Source organism: Dryobates pubescens, chromosome 12 (assembly GCF_014839835.1).
Source record: "Dryobates pubescens isolate bDryPub1 chromosome 12, bDryPub1.pri, whole genome shotgun sequence".
NCBI classification, from domain to species: Eukaryota; Metazoa; Chordata; class Aves; order Piciformes; family Picidae; genus Dryobates; species Dryobates pubescens.
Genome location: NC_071623.1, coordinates 30092805 through 30108370, shown reverse-complemented (window position 1 = coordinate 30108370; position 15566 = coordinate 30092805). Strand labels below are relative to the sequence as shown.

Sequence of the window (15566 nt, the reverse complement as noted above, 5' to 3'; positions counted from 1 at the left end):
ATTAAGAGGTCATACTTTTTTTTTGTTTTTTTTTTTTTGTGAACAAACTGTAGCCAATAAACAGGTTTTTTTTTCTTTTTAAAAAAGAAAACAAATTAAAAAACAATCTAAGTGCTGCCACAACATCCCTTTGCTTTAAACACATTATTCACAATAAATGTTTTCAATTTTATTATTTTTTTTGTAAAAAAAAAAAAATAAAAAGAAGAATACTTCTTTTTAAATAGTAAATTAAATGGTATTTTAAAAAATATGTACTGTGGTTCATTGGAAGTACATTGTATAGAAAAGAGAGAGAGAGAAAAACGGAGAGACATCACCTGTAAGATAATGGAGACACTTTGCAGTACACAACAACACCTTATGTAATATTGTAAGCAAATCATTAATGAACAAAAATGTACAGAAGCAGATGGGCAAGTTAGTGAATATCATGGTACTGCACAGCTTTAATACTGACACACATTTACTTTCCAGTGGAAGAGATAAAACACGTATTTGAAAGTAACTGGGATGGCTTTGTCAATGTCTCATGATACTGAATTTTGAATAGAATATAGCGAGTAAGGTGTTCCACCAAAGCTCAGCACAAGCTCTTGAATTAAAAGGAAAATAGTAAATCTACCAGGGACTGAGTTAAACATTTTCCCAGAAAATTAAATTTGACTTGTACCCAGAATAATTTTCTTTTAATGTGGATAATACTAAACCAAACCCCTTACATATGTGAATGCGGTGCCTTCTTTCTCTTGCTTGAAAAGTTTTGCACATTTTAAAGTAATAGTTTTAACTATAGTGGTTCAACAAGCAGGAAAATCACATATATTCATTGGTCACATATAGAAATAAATGCATACTTTTTTTTCCCCCTCAACGTTTTTTGGCTTGTAACTTGCTAAATAACAGTCTCAACCTTAAGGATGGGAACCAGCATTTTCCAAATATTCAGTAGTGCTGAGTTGTAGTTGATGGCTGTAGTGTTTTATCTTATCATGGAACAAGCTAATGAAATGAAAAGCAACACATATTTAGCAATGTAATTTACTTTTCTAAAATTCTGCCACTTCTAAAAGTGTTCTTAACACTGGTGAGCTCCAAGGCAATATATAAAACAACATAGACTGGTTATATGAAAGAGTATTCAAATGAAATCTTCTGTTTGTGGTCAGATAACTAAGAGAAATAAACTGCAGGATGCAACATTTGAATTGAGCATCAAATGAGCGAGGTATCCACATACAATAATCTAAGAAAAGTTTGACAATTTGCTTACTGAGATTTGAGAGGTACAGAAGATTTGGACAAAGTCATGAAAATTAATGAAGAGACAGAATGCTGTCATTAATGTCCACTTACAGAGTCTGGTTTATTCAAAAGTGTAAAACATGCGTTATTTCCTCATCATATTAGAGTTTGAAGCTGCTCACTAAAACACAGGTCAGGGATTTTCTTTGCTTATATCCAAGTATTTGGATGTATTGTATTGCCAGAAATGAACTTAATGCAAGCAAAAAATAATCTGACCGTTGCTTTCCTTCCAAACCCTGAACATTTTACTACAAATTTAGTTGATCCAGCTTCGGCTCTCTCAGACTTCAGGTAACAGAACACAAAAGCTTGGTTAGACTGCATCAAAACAATTAATGTCATGAATTTCAGTGGTGCAGCTCTATCCTCTATTGTACTGTACATGTATTGGAAAGGTGAAATAAGGTACTCTGACATTTCAATTTTTTGGAAGCAGCCTGAATATGTCTTAATAATAAATTGCATCCTTAACAACTTACTAGGTATTCCTTGAGGTTCTATTGTTTATTTCCTCTGGGAAATCTCTGTCATATTTTGGGCTGGAGAAATTAATGGTAGCAATTCATTTAAAACTGCAATATAAAACCAGCTTTAGTGAAACACCTTAAGTTCTCTTGTTTGTAGCAAGGTTTGTTTTTTTTCCCCTTTACTTAATGGCATGGGATGGCTAAAAACAGACACTAAGGGCATCATTCTAGTGAAAGGGTCTAGGCCATCTCATGCTACCTTTAATTTTCATATTCACTCTTTGATCTGACACTTCCAACTTCTGACCCCTTCTTAAATAGGAAGAGCAGCTATGTTGCTTGCTTTTCAAAGATTTAAATGTCTCTAATGTCTTCACTGACATCAGTTTTGCCTGTCACTTTCTTCTTTCTACACCCCAATGGAAAACCACCTAACACACTTCTTTACATCCAACATTATCCAAAGTAGCTTACAGTATGTAAACCTTCTTCACACATTCAGTCTTCTTTTTAATTCATGTCATGAGGAGTAGAGTTTTGTGCTTATCACCAAATAAAATGCAGTGCAAACTTTAAACATAAAAGTTACACAATTAAAAGTTAATATATGGCACCACAGCCTATTAATTCACATATAGTACAACAGACCAATAAAAACAGACATGAATATGAACATAGCTAAAAAGAAGGTGAGTTTGCATAGCAATGCAACAAAAGAAATTATATACAGAAGGAAATCCTTTTCATTCTGGAGGGTGGTGGTTTTTTTTTTTTCTTTTTCTATTTTTTTTATATACTCCTGACAAGGAATAGCTTAAGGTGTATAGTGTATTAAAGAGAAGAACACAAGTAAAGCATCTGTGGGATATGTGTGGCTGTGTGTCTTTACATTGCATTTACAGTTCTTTTAATAGTACATAAATAAAGAAAATGTTCATTGCACTGTTTACTGTCATCACTTCCATGAGTGTAGACCTGATGGTCCATCAGAGCAGCTTGCAATGTGTCTTCTCAACTACTCTATAGAGAGAAACAAAGAGAGAGAAAGAGGTTGTAATAAGGAGGAAAAAACACCAAAGCCCATGGTAATATTATTTCAGCACAGGATGAATATTCAGTAGGTTGGGAAAAGGGAGTTAATTCCTTCTAGGATGAAAAGCAATGGAGGCTAAAATTCAGTGCATACCAACACTGTATCTGAGACAGCACATTTCAGGGTTGGTGGATCACCGCTGGCTTTTTTACAAGCTACTGGGCAGTAACTGTTGGGAGGATTGACTTGCAGGAGGCAAACATGCTAACAGCTACATTGCTTTCACTTAACAACACACCAGTATGCCTGAGATAGCTGGGATGTTGGTGTACTACTTCAAACAAGTAAGTCAAACTTTTGGCAGCTGATACTACCATCACGCACCCACTACTAATATGATTTTATACAAGCTTTAACAAATATTGAGTGATAATAGAAAAAAGTTTGGAAAATAATTCCCCTGACCTGGGAACTTAGTTAGGATATACAACTGAAAAAATGGGCTCCACAGTCACAAAAAGAGGAAAAAAGAGCAGAGTACTTCTCATCAAGCAACAGACAGTTAAAGAGAAGGCATCACAAGCTTCCCACCATGCCCAGCAAATTCAGCACCTTTTTCATTCGCTCCTCTGAGAACAACTGCCAATGGCACTCCTATGCTATACTTTGCCAAGAAAATGTTCAATTACTAGAATTTCTTTTAAAATCCCTCAGTATTTCACTAGCACATGCTAAAAGATGTACTATGTAGATAACACAGCATGGCTTACACAGATTTGAACTAGTCTGAACCAAAGAGCAGAAGGCCATCAATTGATTATCATCACATGCTAAATACGTCAGAAGGCAAATAGATCTGGGTAAAACTTAATCTCATGATCACTCTTAACTTCCTCCTCTCTTCACAGCAGATGTGTAATTTTCCCCTTTTTGTCAATTTGAGAGTTTGAACTGTAGCTAGAGATAAACTTACATAATTCACCAGTAAACTGGCCTTGACTGTTTGATCCCACATAGCCTACATCGAGAAGGTCACTGGCATTGCGTTGGTGACCTCCTCGCAAGACTTCACCTTTTCTAGGTCCGGTCGATCCTTTAGAAGAAGCTGTTCCTGAAGAGCTGTGTCCACCAGGGGATGGGAAGTTGGGTTTACTATATGGAACGAGTGCCTCTTCTAGAAAAGCAGAACAACAACAACAACAGGCAAATAAATTCCTATAAATATGAATAAAGAAGCTATTCTTACATGGACATCATATAGATTTGTGCCCTCAGATATGTGTCTTCTGCCTTGTTTTATAGCATGGTAATATGACCTAAGAAAGCACACAACTCAGTGTTGTATCCCATAGACAAAGAAGCTAGCATGAATTTAATCTTGCTTCCACAGAAACTCACGATTATATTATAAACCGTCTAGATTCATTAAGAGGATCATGAATAGATCATGAATCATAGATACTCTAATAAAAATACATGCACATGCAATTTCCAAAACAATGTAGCTATGATTAGATTTTTGCTTTGAGCCTACAAAGAATGTGCTTTTGCCATTATTTAGCTTAACTTATGGTAACATTACCTCAATCAGTATACAAAAAGAACTACAGTATCAGCTAATTTAAAGAGCTTCCAGCAGCTCAGTAATTTCTAACACCAGAAAGTACACTGAAGATTTTGTTTTTAACTGGTTGTGAATTACATTAGAAAATATTATATAGTATTAGTGTTTGTAATATTTGGGGTGAGTAAATCTTCCTGCAGCTTGTTTCATGTTTCACTTGGCTTCTTCCTCTGTGAAGGCTTGCAGTAATGAACTGCTTGTGAGAGCAGTATTAATACCCATAAAGCACAGGACCATATGTCTTCATAAAGCATGAAGTAAAACAAGACATCACATCTGATTAGAGTTTCCAGGAGATATTGTTTTAATAATCCTAACCAAAGAAGCAAAACAACAGAACTGATTTAACACTGAAACAGATGCACTTTTTTTTTCCCTTTCTTGTATATGAGCCACTTTTCTGTCTCAGAAGCTGAAGAAAGAGACATTGCTAGATATATTTGCATTCAAGAAAGAATGTGAGTATATATCCTCAAACACAGGAATTGCCCCTTCTGAAGTCAGTGGGGTGCCTCTTGCTTGAATCTTATGTTTTTTAAGGTGAATCTGGGCTGAAAGGGGTCTCTTTATTTTGCTGGTCTTACTGTCTTCACTATTAAACAACCTGATGAGGAGAACCAGACTTTCTTCAACAAGAGGGTGGGAACACAGAAGCAAAAGGAGGTGGAGGTGGTTGGGGAAAAGAAGAGATAAAAATGCTTTTATTCACAATCTTGAAGGGTTTGCAAAGGCTGCAGCAGAGGCAGAGTTAACTTAGGGAAATGGAAAATGAGAACCAGTCTGTGAAAAATACGTAGGATTTCATCCTTTGTACCTATTGGCACAAATGAGTAGGACACAGGAATACCCCACATGATCTGCTGCTGAACAGCACCCATTTGTATGGTAAATCTGTTGCAGGAGAGGGTAGGCAGCTGACTTCTTTCTCTGCTGAAGTATCTCCCTCTTACCCTGCCCAAGGGACCAGAATATTTGCACTGTAGGACGCAAGGGCATTATTAGTGTTTTGTGCTATGACCGTGTGCTGTCCTTGCTGACAAATAAAGATATGCTTAAAAGACATAGTAAACCTGCATTTAACAGCCCCAGCCTCCTAAATTATGCACTTATTCTTTATATATCGAGCCCTAACAATAGAATCAGATGCAACCCTGTTTTCCAAAGGCTGGCTGAAGCATGGAATAGCCTGCATTAAGGCAGCAATAAAGCAAGCAGCATAAATCAGTTTAGCAGAAAGCTGGATACATTTTTAAAGGGTGGAAAGAAAAGCCACTAGCACTGCAGAAGATTTTGAAGATGACATATACGGTCAATTGATTTGTTTTTTCTAGTTTGTGGACTCAGGATAGAGCCTCCTTTGGGTTCAATGAAATATTGACCCAAAACAAAAAGAAAAAGACCATGAATAAATATAAAATGTGTTATCCTCATAGATACACCATCATCATGGTGTGTTAAATCACCTGTTGTGTCCTCAGAAATAAATACACTCCATAAAATAAGCAGCTCTGACATAAAATAAAGGCTAAGTTTTGCACAACATTCTAGCACATGAAAGGCAGTTGTCTCAAGTCCTTAGAGCGGGCTAACATTTATAAGGCACTCAAAACAATGCCCCGTGGCACAGGCCTGCAGAGAATGTGGGGAGGATTGGCTGATGCCTTTCTCTTTGCAATACTGGCTCTTTAATGTGAAGATAAAATTCTAGCCCCTATGAAATCAGGATGTGTATGTGCAACTAATTTTTCTATACCACATAAGGTAACCAAAAGGGTTTTTAATATGGTAACTTGACCTAGCACTGCTTTCTTTAGAGGGAGTAGCTGAGAATATCATATTTAATGTGCTGTAACTGCAGCTGCACAATGAAGCCATAGGCAGGAGCTCAGTGACCTTGTTTATACAAAAAGCAACCTATGGAAACACAGTCCCCAGAAACAGGTATTTTTTCTCTATTCAATTTCAAACCAAAGGACTTGCTTTTAGAATTTCACTCACAGCTTGGTAATGAAGCCCCCTAAGCTGCAAAATAGCTGTTTTCTGACAGCCAATAGCTAATAATAACACCTTTTCTAAATATATTGAAAATTGGGACAGGATAGATTTCCAGAGATCTTTGTCATCACTAAAAGAAAAGGGAAGAAGCAGAATTAATATTATTAAAGCCCCAGAATTTGGAAATATGAACAAGATATATTGAAACTGGGACAGGGTAGATTTCCAGAGATCTTTGTCATTAGTAACAGAAAAGGGAAGAAGCAGAATTAATATTATTAAAGCCCCAGGATTTGGAAATGTGAACGAGCATCACACACATATGAGTAGCCTTTCTAAAAATGTACCAGAGAAAAGAATAGAGAGGAAGAAAGCTGTAGCACAAGAAGTTAGGATGAGAAGACAGATACGAAGCTCTCCCAACTTGCACACAAACTTTATGAACCTTTCCCATTAAAACTGTAATATCTTCTAGAGAAATACTTTGTCATGCATAAAGGATATACAAGTGCTCTAGTCATCCTCAGTTTGACAAGAACAAGATACTTCTAATCACTCTCTCCAGCCCTAAATTCAGTGCTTGTGTAGGGCACTGGAGCTGTCAAGATCAAGTGAGTTTTATTTATGGACAGATAGATACAAGTCCTGCAGGATGGGAATTCCATTATTGCATATATAACCTCTGTATCACAGAATAACTGACAATTTCTATTTGTACACTTATGAAGCAAAGAAAAAAGAGGGGAGCTCTTGCTAACCAGGCCAGAGAAGCATCCTTAATAATTTATTAAAAAAAAAAGGTGCATAAGGTATATTTGATGTATTGTCTGTGACTTTGTATGTATTATACACTGTCATTAAAACTGCCATTTCACTAAGCAGCACGAATTTCACCCTCCAGTTTTAAATTGCAACTTGACATCATCATTTCACAATGTGGACACCACTCACTTGTGTATGCAGCTGAAAGGTTGGGGCATTTTAACAGGTCTCTTATTGTTATAATTTAAAGTATGGACCCTATTTAAAATACTTGCATTTAAAAATATGGCTAGCAGTATTTCCTAGGAGGACTAGGTTCCGAGGTGACCTTATTGTGGCCTTCCAGTATCTGAAGGGGGCCAACAAGAAGGCTGGGGAGGGACTTCTTAGGATATCAGGTAGTGATAGGACTAGGGGGAATGGAATGAAGCTGGAGGTGGGGAGATTCAGGCTGGACGTGAGGAAGAAGTTCTTCACCATGAGAGTGGTGAAGCCCTGGAATGGGTTGTCCAGGGAGGTGGTTGAGGCCCCATCTCTGGAGGTGTTTCAGACCAGGCTGGATGAGGCTCTGGCCAGCCTGCTCTAGTGTGAGGTGTCCCTGCCCACAGCAAGGGGGTTGGAACTAGATGATCCTTGTGGTCCCTTCCAACCCTGACTGATACTATGATTCTATGACTAGGGGCATTTTAACAGGTCTGTTACTGTTCTAATTTAAAATATGGACCCTATTTAAAATACTTGCATTTTAAATATGGGTAGCAACATTTCCTAGGAGGACTCTACTCAATAAATCCTGCTCCCATGACAGGTTTGACTTCATACCACTGTTATTTTTTCAAATTGTGATTGATACTGGAATGCTAGGTTAACAATGAGCACTAATAGTAGAATAAAATCAAGAAAGAGATGGGTAATATGAGCACCACTTGTGTTACTGTGGGAGCTACATACATACATGAAGCAGTGTGGCCCTACAGAAAGTTGTGTGTACTGTATAATTTTTTTCCCTTAATTGTCCTCTTGTATCACTCTTATCACTGGGATAGCATGTGACTAGAGGGTTAAATAAAATACCCTAGTAAGGGGACCGGAAAAAGCAGCTTTTACTTGAGATCAGGCTGAGAGAAGGGATCTGTGACTATTGTAGAACTACAGCTCTTGCTCAGCATCTTGTCCTGCACACATTTTTACAGACTTGAAATCCATTAGGAGATAAAGTGAGCACTCAGCAATGAGTAGGTCCTGCATAAAGGTGAAAACCTGCACTGTCATCTTTCTGGGCCTAAGAGATTGTTGTAATATCATCATAATTTTGAATAAGGAGAAGACAAGGTCTTAATTACAGCTGGACAGAATGTCAATATCTCAGAGGGATCAGTCTTCTTGCAGACAAAAAGAACTGCTGCCAGTTTAGGAGCAGGTTGAAACAACTAGAAAATACCATCCTGCATGTGTAAATAAACACATCTAACAGAAAATACTGTAAAAATCTGTTTCTCTTTCTCTGCCTGTCTGCAACTGTTCCTGTTTGTAGCACCACTATTCTTGACAACATTATTAATTGCCAAAGCACTGTAAAGAATGCATCAACTCAGGCGCTAATGAGATCTCATTGTTGCAGGAAGGAAAGCACTTGGATCCCAAGCTCTCTTCACTTTGTCTTTTCTTATTTTCCAACCTAATCCTCACCAGCCCTGGCACAGAGGGGTGTCAGGTGATACTAGATTCCTATCAGACACAGAAACCCTCAGCTGAGAAGTGTCAAGAAGCCGTCTGCATTGCCTCGGCTGGTGCAGCACACACACACCTGATCCGAAGGCTTGTTTGTGTTGGGCTTTCCTGAAATCCTCTTGGCGGTCTGTAGAGCTTATCCACTCTTGGGTTTGCCGTTGCCACTCTAGTGATGTCCTAGCTTGCCGGTCCAGGGAGCTCTTTGTTTCATCTACGTTCGGTGCATGCTGCCTCTCAAGAGAGCTTCCTTTCCTTTCTGCCGAGCCTCCGCGCTGGCTGGGGACTATTTGCTGCCTTAAACCCTGACCAGGGGGTGGGTCGGGTGGTGGTGGAAGATCTAAAAAATGTGAATAAGATTTAGATAAACTATTTTTTTTAAAAAATTGAAACAGGTCTATTTGATGCTGAAAAGAAAAACTCCTTGGAAACAGCACGAATCGCTTCATTTGCTGATTTGAAAAGGAGGAAATTTCAGGTTAATCAGCAATGTGGGTTTGCCTTCTGCCGGCTTTTTATTCAGGTTACTGTGTTGCTAACTCAGAAATCTAACTTCTGTAAAAAGCAATAGACTTTGTGCTGTGACTAAGATTTCTAAGCATGGGACTTATTTTCTGTTGGGTGTACTCCAGCTGGCTCTTTCTCTAACAGCAAGCAATTAAGAAAGGCTGTGAGAAACCGACCTGTGCCAGCAGACAACTTTTTGGGCTTCACTTTCATCTTGAGTTTTAAACTCAAAACCTAAACATGTAACTTTACCAAAACGAATAAAATTCCACAAAAAAAAAAAAAAAAAAAAAAAAGGGGGGGGGAGGAAATTATTCAGGAAACTTACTTTCATTGAGAAAGCCTTGACACACCCATGAAAAATGCATGCTCAAATGGAACTGCCTAACAGGTGAGCATTTTGCCAAAGTACAGTTTGAAAGTCCAGCCAAGAATTAGACAATTCCCAGAAAAAAAGCATGGCTAATCTTAAGTTTAGCAGTCTTGCAAATAAAACCAATTAAAATACAATTCAAGATGTTTGCCTGGTCTCTAACAACTCCTGTCCTTTTCAAGCTTATCACTTGAACTACTAAGATGCTTGCAGAATTGAAGCTCAAACCTCTAATCACATTTGTGGAGGTAAAAGTACATTAGTGCTTCACCCAGGGTAGTTGTAGAATCTGGATAATTATAATTCTAAATGTAATATTTTCATGTAAACTATATGATGGAATTAGAATAGCCCAGAAAAGCCTCAGATTATTTTAAACCAAACCAACCAACCAAAACCCATCAACAACAACAAAAAACCCAACAGGAAAAAAAAAAATACAGGAAATGGAAGCACTTTTAGTATTGTAATGAAAAATCAAATAGCCATTTCATATGTGCAACACTTGTTGAGAATTTTGCTTTGGGGCAATGTATAGGCCAAATAAATCTGTGCAGTCCCAACAACTTCACTAAACCTATCTTAGCTTACACTATCTATGGGTCTGTCCTGCCTAGAAGGCTTTGGTATTTTACACTGTTGTAAAGGTTTAGCAAGGAATTGAACTCGGCTCAACAGCAGAGATAGAAAAGTAAAACTCTGCTTGAGTAAACCTCTGCTCTGCCTGCAAGAAAATCTGATGTTCATATCTCTAGACTGAAACTCATTTCATAAATTGGTGAGGAAGCCACTGGAGGGAATTTATTTCAAAGTCCAGCTTTACATAATGCTACACAGACACTTTTTCATGTCCTTTGCTGTTAAAGGTGATACTTTTACCTCATAAATGGGGCAGAAATGCTTCTGAAGTTGCTGAGATGTCATTCCAGTCAGCATTGTCTCTTACAGATAAATGAGGACATGTGGGTTATTTGTGTCTACAAGGGACAGAAGTTGTACCTAATGTTACTGTTGTACCTTTGTTCACAGCTGAAGTGCTATATCCCAGATTAAGATATTTATCTTCTGGCTAGAACAGCCTTATAATAATCTGTCAGTGGACTTTGTGTATGCTTTATGTTCAGCACTAATTTATTTGAGAAGTTTTTAGTTATGAATATAGATGTGACCTTTCATGACAATGACTATACTTGAGTTACTGTAGGTGGAAGCAGGAGGGTATGGGAGCTTGCCAATGTTAAAATTGCTTTAGAGTGTTGGATTCCAAAATGGCATTTCTTGTAATTGATTTTATTGCCATCATAACCAGTTAATGTACAGCACCACAACAATGGCACCTGCTTGTGCAATCTGAAATACAGATCACTGAAGTTCTGATTTATAAGCACTATATGGAAATGCACTAAATCCAAAAACCACAGTCACTCCATGATGTCTGACAGGACAATTTTCCTAGGTACTTCCTCTTCAAGAAAAAATAATCAAAAATGGTATCATATTAAAAAAATAAATTAAAATTCCTGCAGTGTTAAACTTCTTATTATAGAGTACCTTTATTCAGAAATTGCTGGCTAAGAGTTGCTACCAATTAGATACTAAGAAGGAAGCAAGGTTTGTACTTAACCCATACTGCATATTCTAGAGCTAGATGCAACTGTAACCTGACTCTTGCTTTTACCCACCTGCCAGCTGGGCATAATGATTGCCCTATGCACAGAAGTGAAATGAAAAAACTATGTCTGTAAAGTTCTTTAGGTGTTTAAGATGTGTGGATGAGCTGAAATGGGAAAAAAAAAAATCTTTTAAGGGAGCATCACACAATTCTAGAAGAATTACATGTACTATGCCATTAATGGAAGATGGCTCCAGCATGAGTACAGACTTACTGAAGTGTGTTAGACAGGTCTGAGATCTGTAAGAATGGTTACCAGTTCTAGGCAACCATCATCTGACTAAACAATTTGCTTTTTCACCTTACTTGGGTGGATTGTCACAGTAACATCTACCCTTCCTTTCTTAGAAAAGAAGATGTAAGACAGCTTTATTTGGAAACATAGCTTTTTATTTGTTCTACAACTTAAATCCTGTAGTGAGAATCTTCTGTCTCAGGTAAACTACTGAATATGTTCTGTTATCTAGACTGGGCACACACAAAGACCCTATGATTTTTTTCCTCCAGTGCAACAGAGAACAGTCTTGCCTTTCCTTTCCTCTCACTTCCCAGCCAAACATATCCTTATGTCACTCTGCACCTGCCTCCACACACTTGCAAGTACGCACATATGTGATAGTTAATGACTCCTATTAAAGGCGTAATAGAGATCAGATGTTTAGTAGTCTCGGTCCCTAACAGACTGACTACCACATTGAGGCAAGCCAATTCATTCCATCATTTCAATCACTTTAGGGAAGTTTTGAACCTAGAAATTTAGAGACTTCAGCAGGATTTTCAGTTAGGATATTCAGAGTAGTATCACTGATTGTCACTATACTACCATCTAGATTACATTTATCTTCCAGGTGCCAGATGAAACACATGAAAATTCACATTGAGCTATTAACTTAGTAGGCCAAAGGATTGTCATACAGACTACCAGTTGCAGCCTTTGGTGGCAGGATTATCAAACCTTCAAGGCAATTCATAAGTGCATTGGTGGGGAGGTAATGGTCTTATTGATTTAGCAATGGAGGGACTGTGATTGAGAAGCTGTAGGACATCAGAGTGCCTTATAAGTGGCAGATGGCTGTTTGGGATGGGATTACTCCAGCCCTCCTTTAGAAGGAAGAGCAGTAGCCAAATGGTTCAGACACCAGTCAAGTTTTGACATAGTCTCTCATTATTAACTGTATAAGCAGCAATGTACAGAGCCTACAGGTTTAAAGACATCCTGTGTCAGTGATTTGTTTTCCTAGGGGTAATTATTACTGGGATATTTACTAAGTCTCTGAACCACTTTCTAGCATCAGAGTTCTACAGCAACCTACCTTAGAAAAAAAGGATTTGTAATACACAAGAGCAAGTCAGTGACAAAGGTAACAGAAGTCTTAAATTGCAGCGATCCTTTTTAACTCCTAATCATATTTTCCTTCTGCCTCCTCTCTGTTTATTTTAAACATCATGCTCAGCTAAGGAAGAAATTTTGACTTTGGTCATGCAGTTACCATGCCACCACCTACATGACAGTTTCCATTGTTTCAAGGAAAACAAATTACTTCTTGAGCACTACAAGTAAAAATCCTCTTATTTGTATTTTTACTGTGGACTGTGAGCTCAGAATGAAGGTTTTTTTCCATCTGAGGGATTCATACAGTATTCTTCCTATGTGGATTTGCTGTTGATTCTGTGCTCTTTCAGGATGCAGAAGTTAAAAACTAAGGTGTATATTAAGACAAATATGAAGACTTAATCTAGAGTTAATCTCTAGAGGATTATGACCTGTGACTGATGGAAAATGAAGCAGCAGGCTTTAAGGAGGTTTGGCATACAGCAAAGTAAGCATATGGTTGTACTCTTGTATGCTTACACAGTCTGGGATACATTTGCTATGTGTTGTGTATTACTGTTTCTTAGGTCCTTTACACTGTCCAACATGGTTGCAGCTAACAAGAAAGAAGTGGTCAGGATGTATATGGGAAAGGGCAGAGAAAGGACATGGCTGGAGCTTACTTGGTTAATTAAAATTTAAGATGATGTATCCAGTATGAGACAAGATTTAAACACAGGATGCTCGGACTCATCCTTGGGGACTTGAACATGACTGACAAAGTACATTCTCATATGACAGATCTAAGAGGGAGTATTTGTATGGACTGGAGATCTCATCTCAGAAACAGAAGAAAATGTATAGTGGTGCTTCCCACTGAAATCAGGATGGCCCAGAACTGAACAGACTACTCTGCATTAGGACTCAGAATTGCTGGGTCTATCCCAGGTTCTCCTACTTGATGTTTCGAACTGTAGCTTGCCCATAGCGGTATTGTCTCTCTTTGTAAAGATCATTGCAATATTCCACACAAAGCATCCAGTTACCACTTCTAATTTCTGTATGCCAGAGATACCTAAATTCAGTTTGTTTACATATACACAGGTGGAAGCAATAATCTTTAGCTTTCTTAACTGACAACTGTTCTTTTGCAAATTTAGCTGTGACTCAGGCTTGCCGGTACACTTTAGGGATTCATGTTCAGTAAGAATTGAAGTGGGGAAAATAAACTATACAGGTTGTGTTTGATTGTTCCTGTGGCAAGACAAGAAGTGAAAGTATCCTCCAGTGAAAACAGGAGAGTTGTCTTTTAAAATAAATCTTAAAACTGGATCTCTTTGACTGATTTAACACATTGCCAGATTTTGTGATGGAGTGACATCTTGAGGAGTCACGCTTCCATCGGTCTCATGGCCTGAAGTGGAACCACATGAATTTTCTGTTACCAGCATTATTGTTAAATATTTCTGCAGCAACAGTACTCAAAAGGCAAAGTATTAAGATCCCACCATACTGAGTGCACTACAAACTCAGAAGTACACAGAGGTTGTGGCCCAAAAGGCCCATAGTTCAGGGTGACAGGGTATGCCACGCAGAAGAGTTAACATATGCACAGAAAGAGTATTTCCAGCACCACCACTCTCACAGCTCACAGTTACTATTCTCCAATGCACGCCTATTTAATGGATATGTGTAACAGGAAAGCCTCTGGAATATATCCAGAAAAGTAGGGCATTAATATTTAAACCAATTCAGATCCATATCATTGGAGTCTAAGCTACTTTAAAGCTGTTTACCCAAATAATATAGTAGTGAAGATGAACCACAGAGCAGGTGATGTAACAATAACCCCTCTGGTGAAGACATTCACTTCAAGAATCTGTTCTCCACCTGTAGGGTCTGACAAACAAGGAATATATACTGCAAAATTGTATCGGTACACCTGATAATGTGACTGAGAGGAGAGGTCTGGTGGTTTTAGAGGCCACAGTCTGCCTTACAAGCTGTTAATTGATTTTATACACATATCTAGAGGAATAAACATCACACTATAAATAAACCAATCTAAATATAGTCTCAATCAAATCTATTTCTTACATTACCTGTCTAAAGAAGAACTTGGAGTTGGACATGACAATCCTTATGGGTCCCCTCCAACTTGAGATATTCTAAGATTCTATGATTCCTCAGTAATTTTTACTAGAATAAGGATAATGTTTATACTAAAATCTAATGATTTTTTTTCACACTTTCCCCATACATTGGAAAATTTGTCAAACTGTAATTGAAATGAGGGGATAACCTCACTGGCATCACACCTACTTCCATGGTCCATTTAGTGTTATGGGAGCTACCAAGGCTGGTAGAACAGCCTAGCTCTCAAAATCACCCCAGTTTGAACACTCCCAGAGAGGCCAGCATGAGGAAGGTGATCAAGTCTCCATCTGCACATATCCAAAGTGGTTCCTTGAATTATGATTTTCTATTTGTCTGCTTCTCCCTTCTGATCATTTCAATACCTGCAGGGGCAAGGCTGGAGATCAGAAGAAATGAGGCGGAGGCAGCCGGCTGGCCTCCTTTCTGCCCAGTATTTCTCAGAGTAACAGGCATCAATTGCATCTTTTGCCCAAATCAAGAGGTGGTAGACAAAGATAATGGAAGACTGAGCTGATCATAGTCATTAGAAAAGCAGAACAGACACACCTGAAATTTCTACATGGGAAGTAGTGGTCAGAGAGAAGTGATGTCAAAGAGGGAAACAAGGGAAACACCTTCAAGTGGATGT

The 15566-nt window shown here is 38.1% G+C and overlaps 1 protein-coding gene across 11 annotated transcripts in view; it reads right to left on the bottom strand.

Moving 5' to 3' along the window:
• Positions 1–208: 208 nt before the first annotated feature.
• Positions 209–15566, bottom strand: part of ROBO2 (roundabout guidance receptor 2) — a 930309-nt gene continuing 914951 nt past the window's right edge. For 5 of the 11 annotated variants that reach the window (XM_054165756.1, XM_054165759.1, XM_054165760.1 and 2 more), the window contains 3 exons: positions 8997–9257; positions 3782–3982; positions 209–2795 (listed from right to left, as the gene is read on the bottom strand). In XM_054165756.1, the coding sequence (XP_054021731.1) occupies positions 2794–2795; positions 3782–3982; positions 8997–9257 (464 nt within the window). In that variant the 3' untranslated portion in view covers positions 209–2793. The remainder of the gene's footprint in view (positions 2796–3781; positions 3983–8996; positions 9258–15566) is intronic. The other 6 variants (XM_054165761.1, XM_054165765.1, XM_054165766.1 and 3 more) reach the window with 3 other exon arrangements.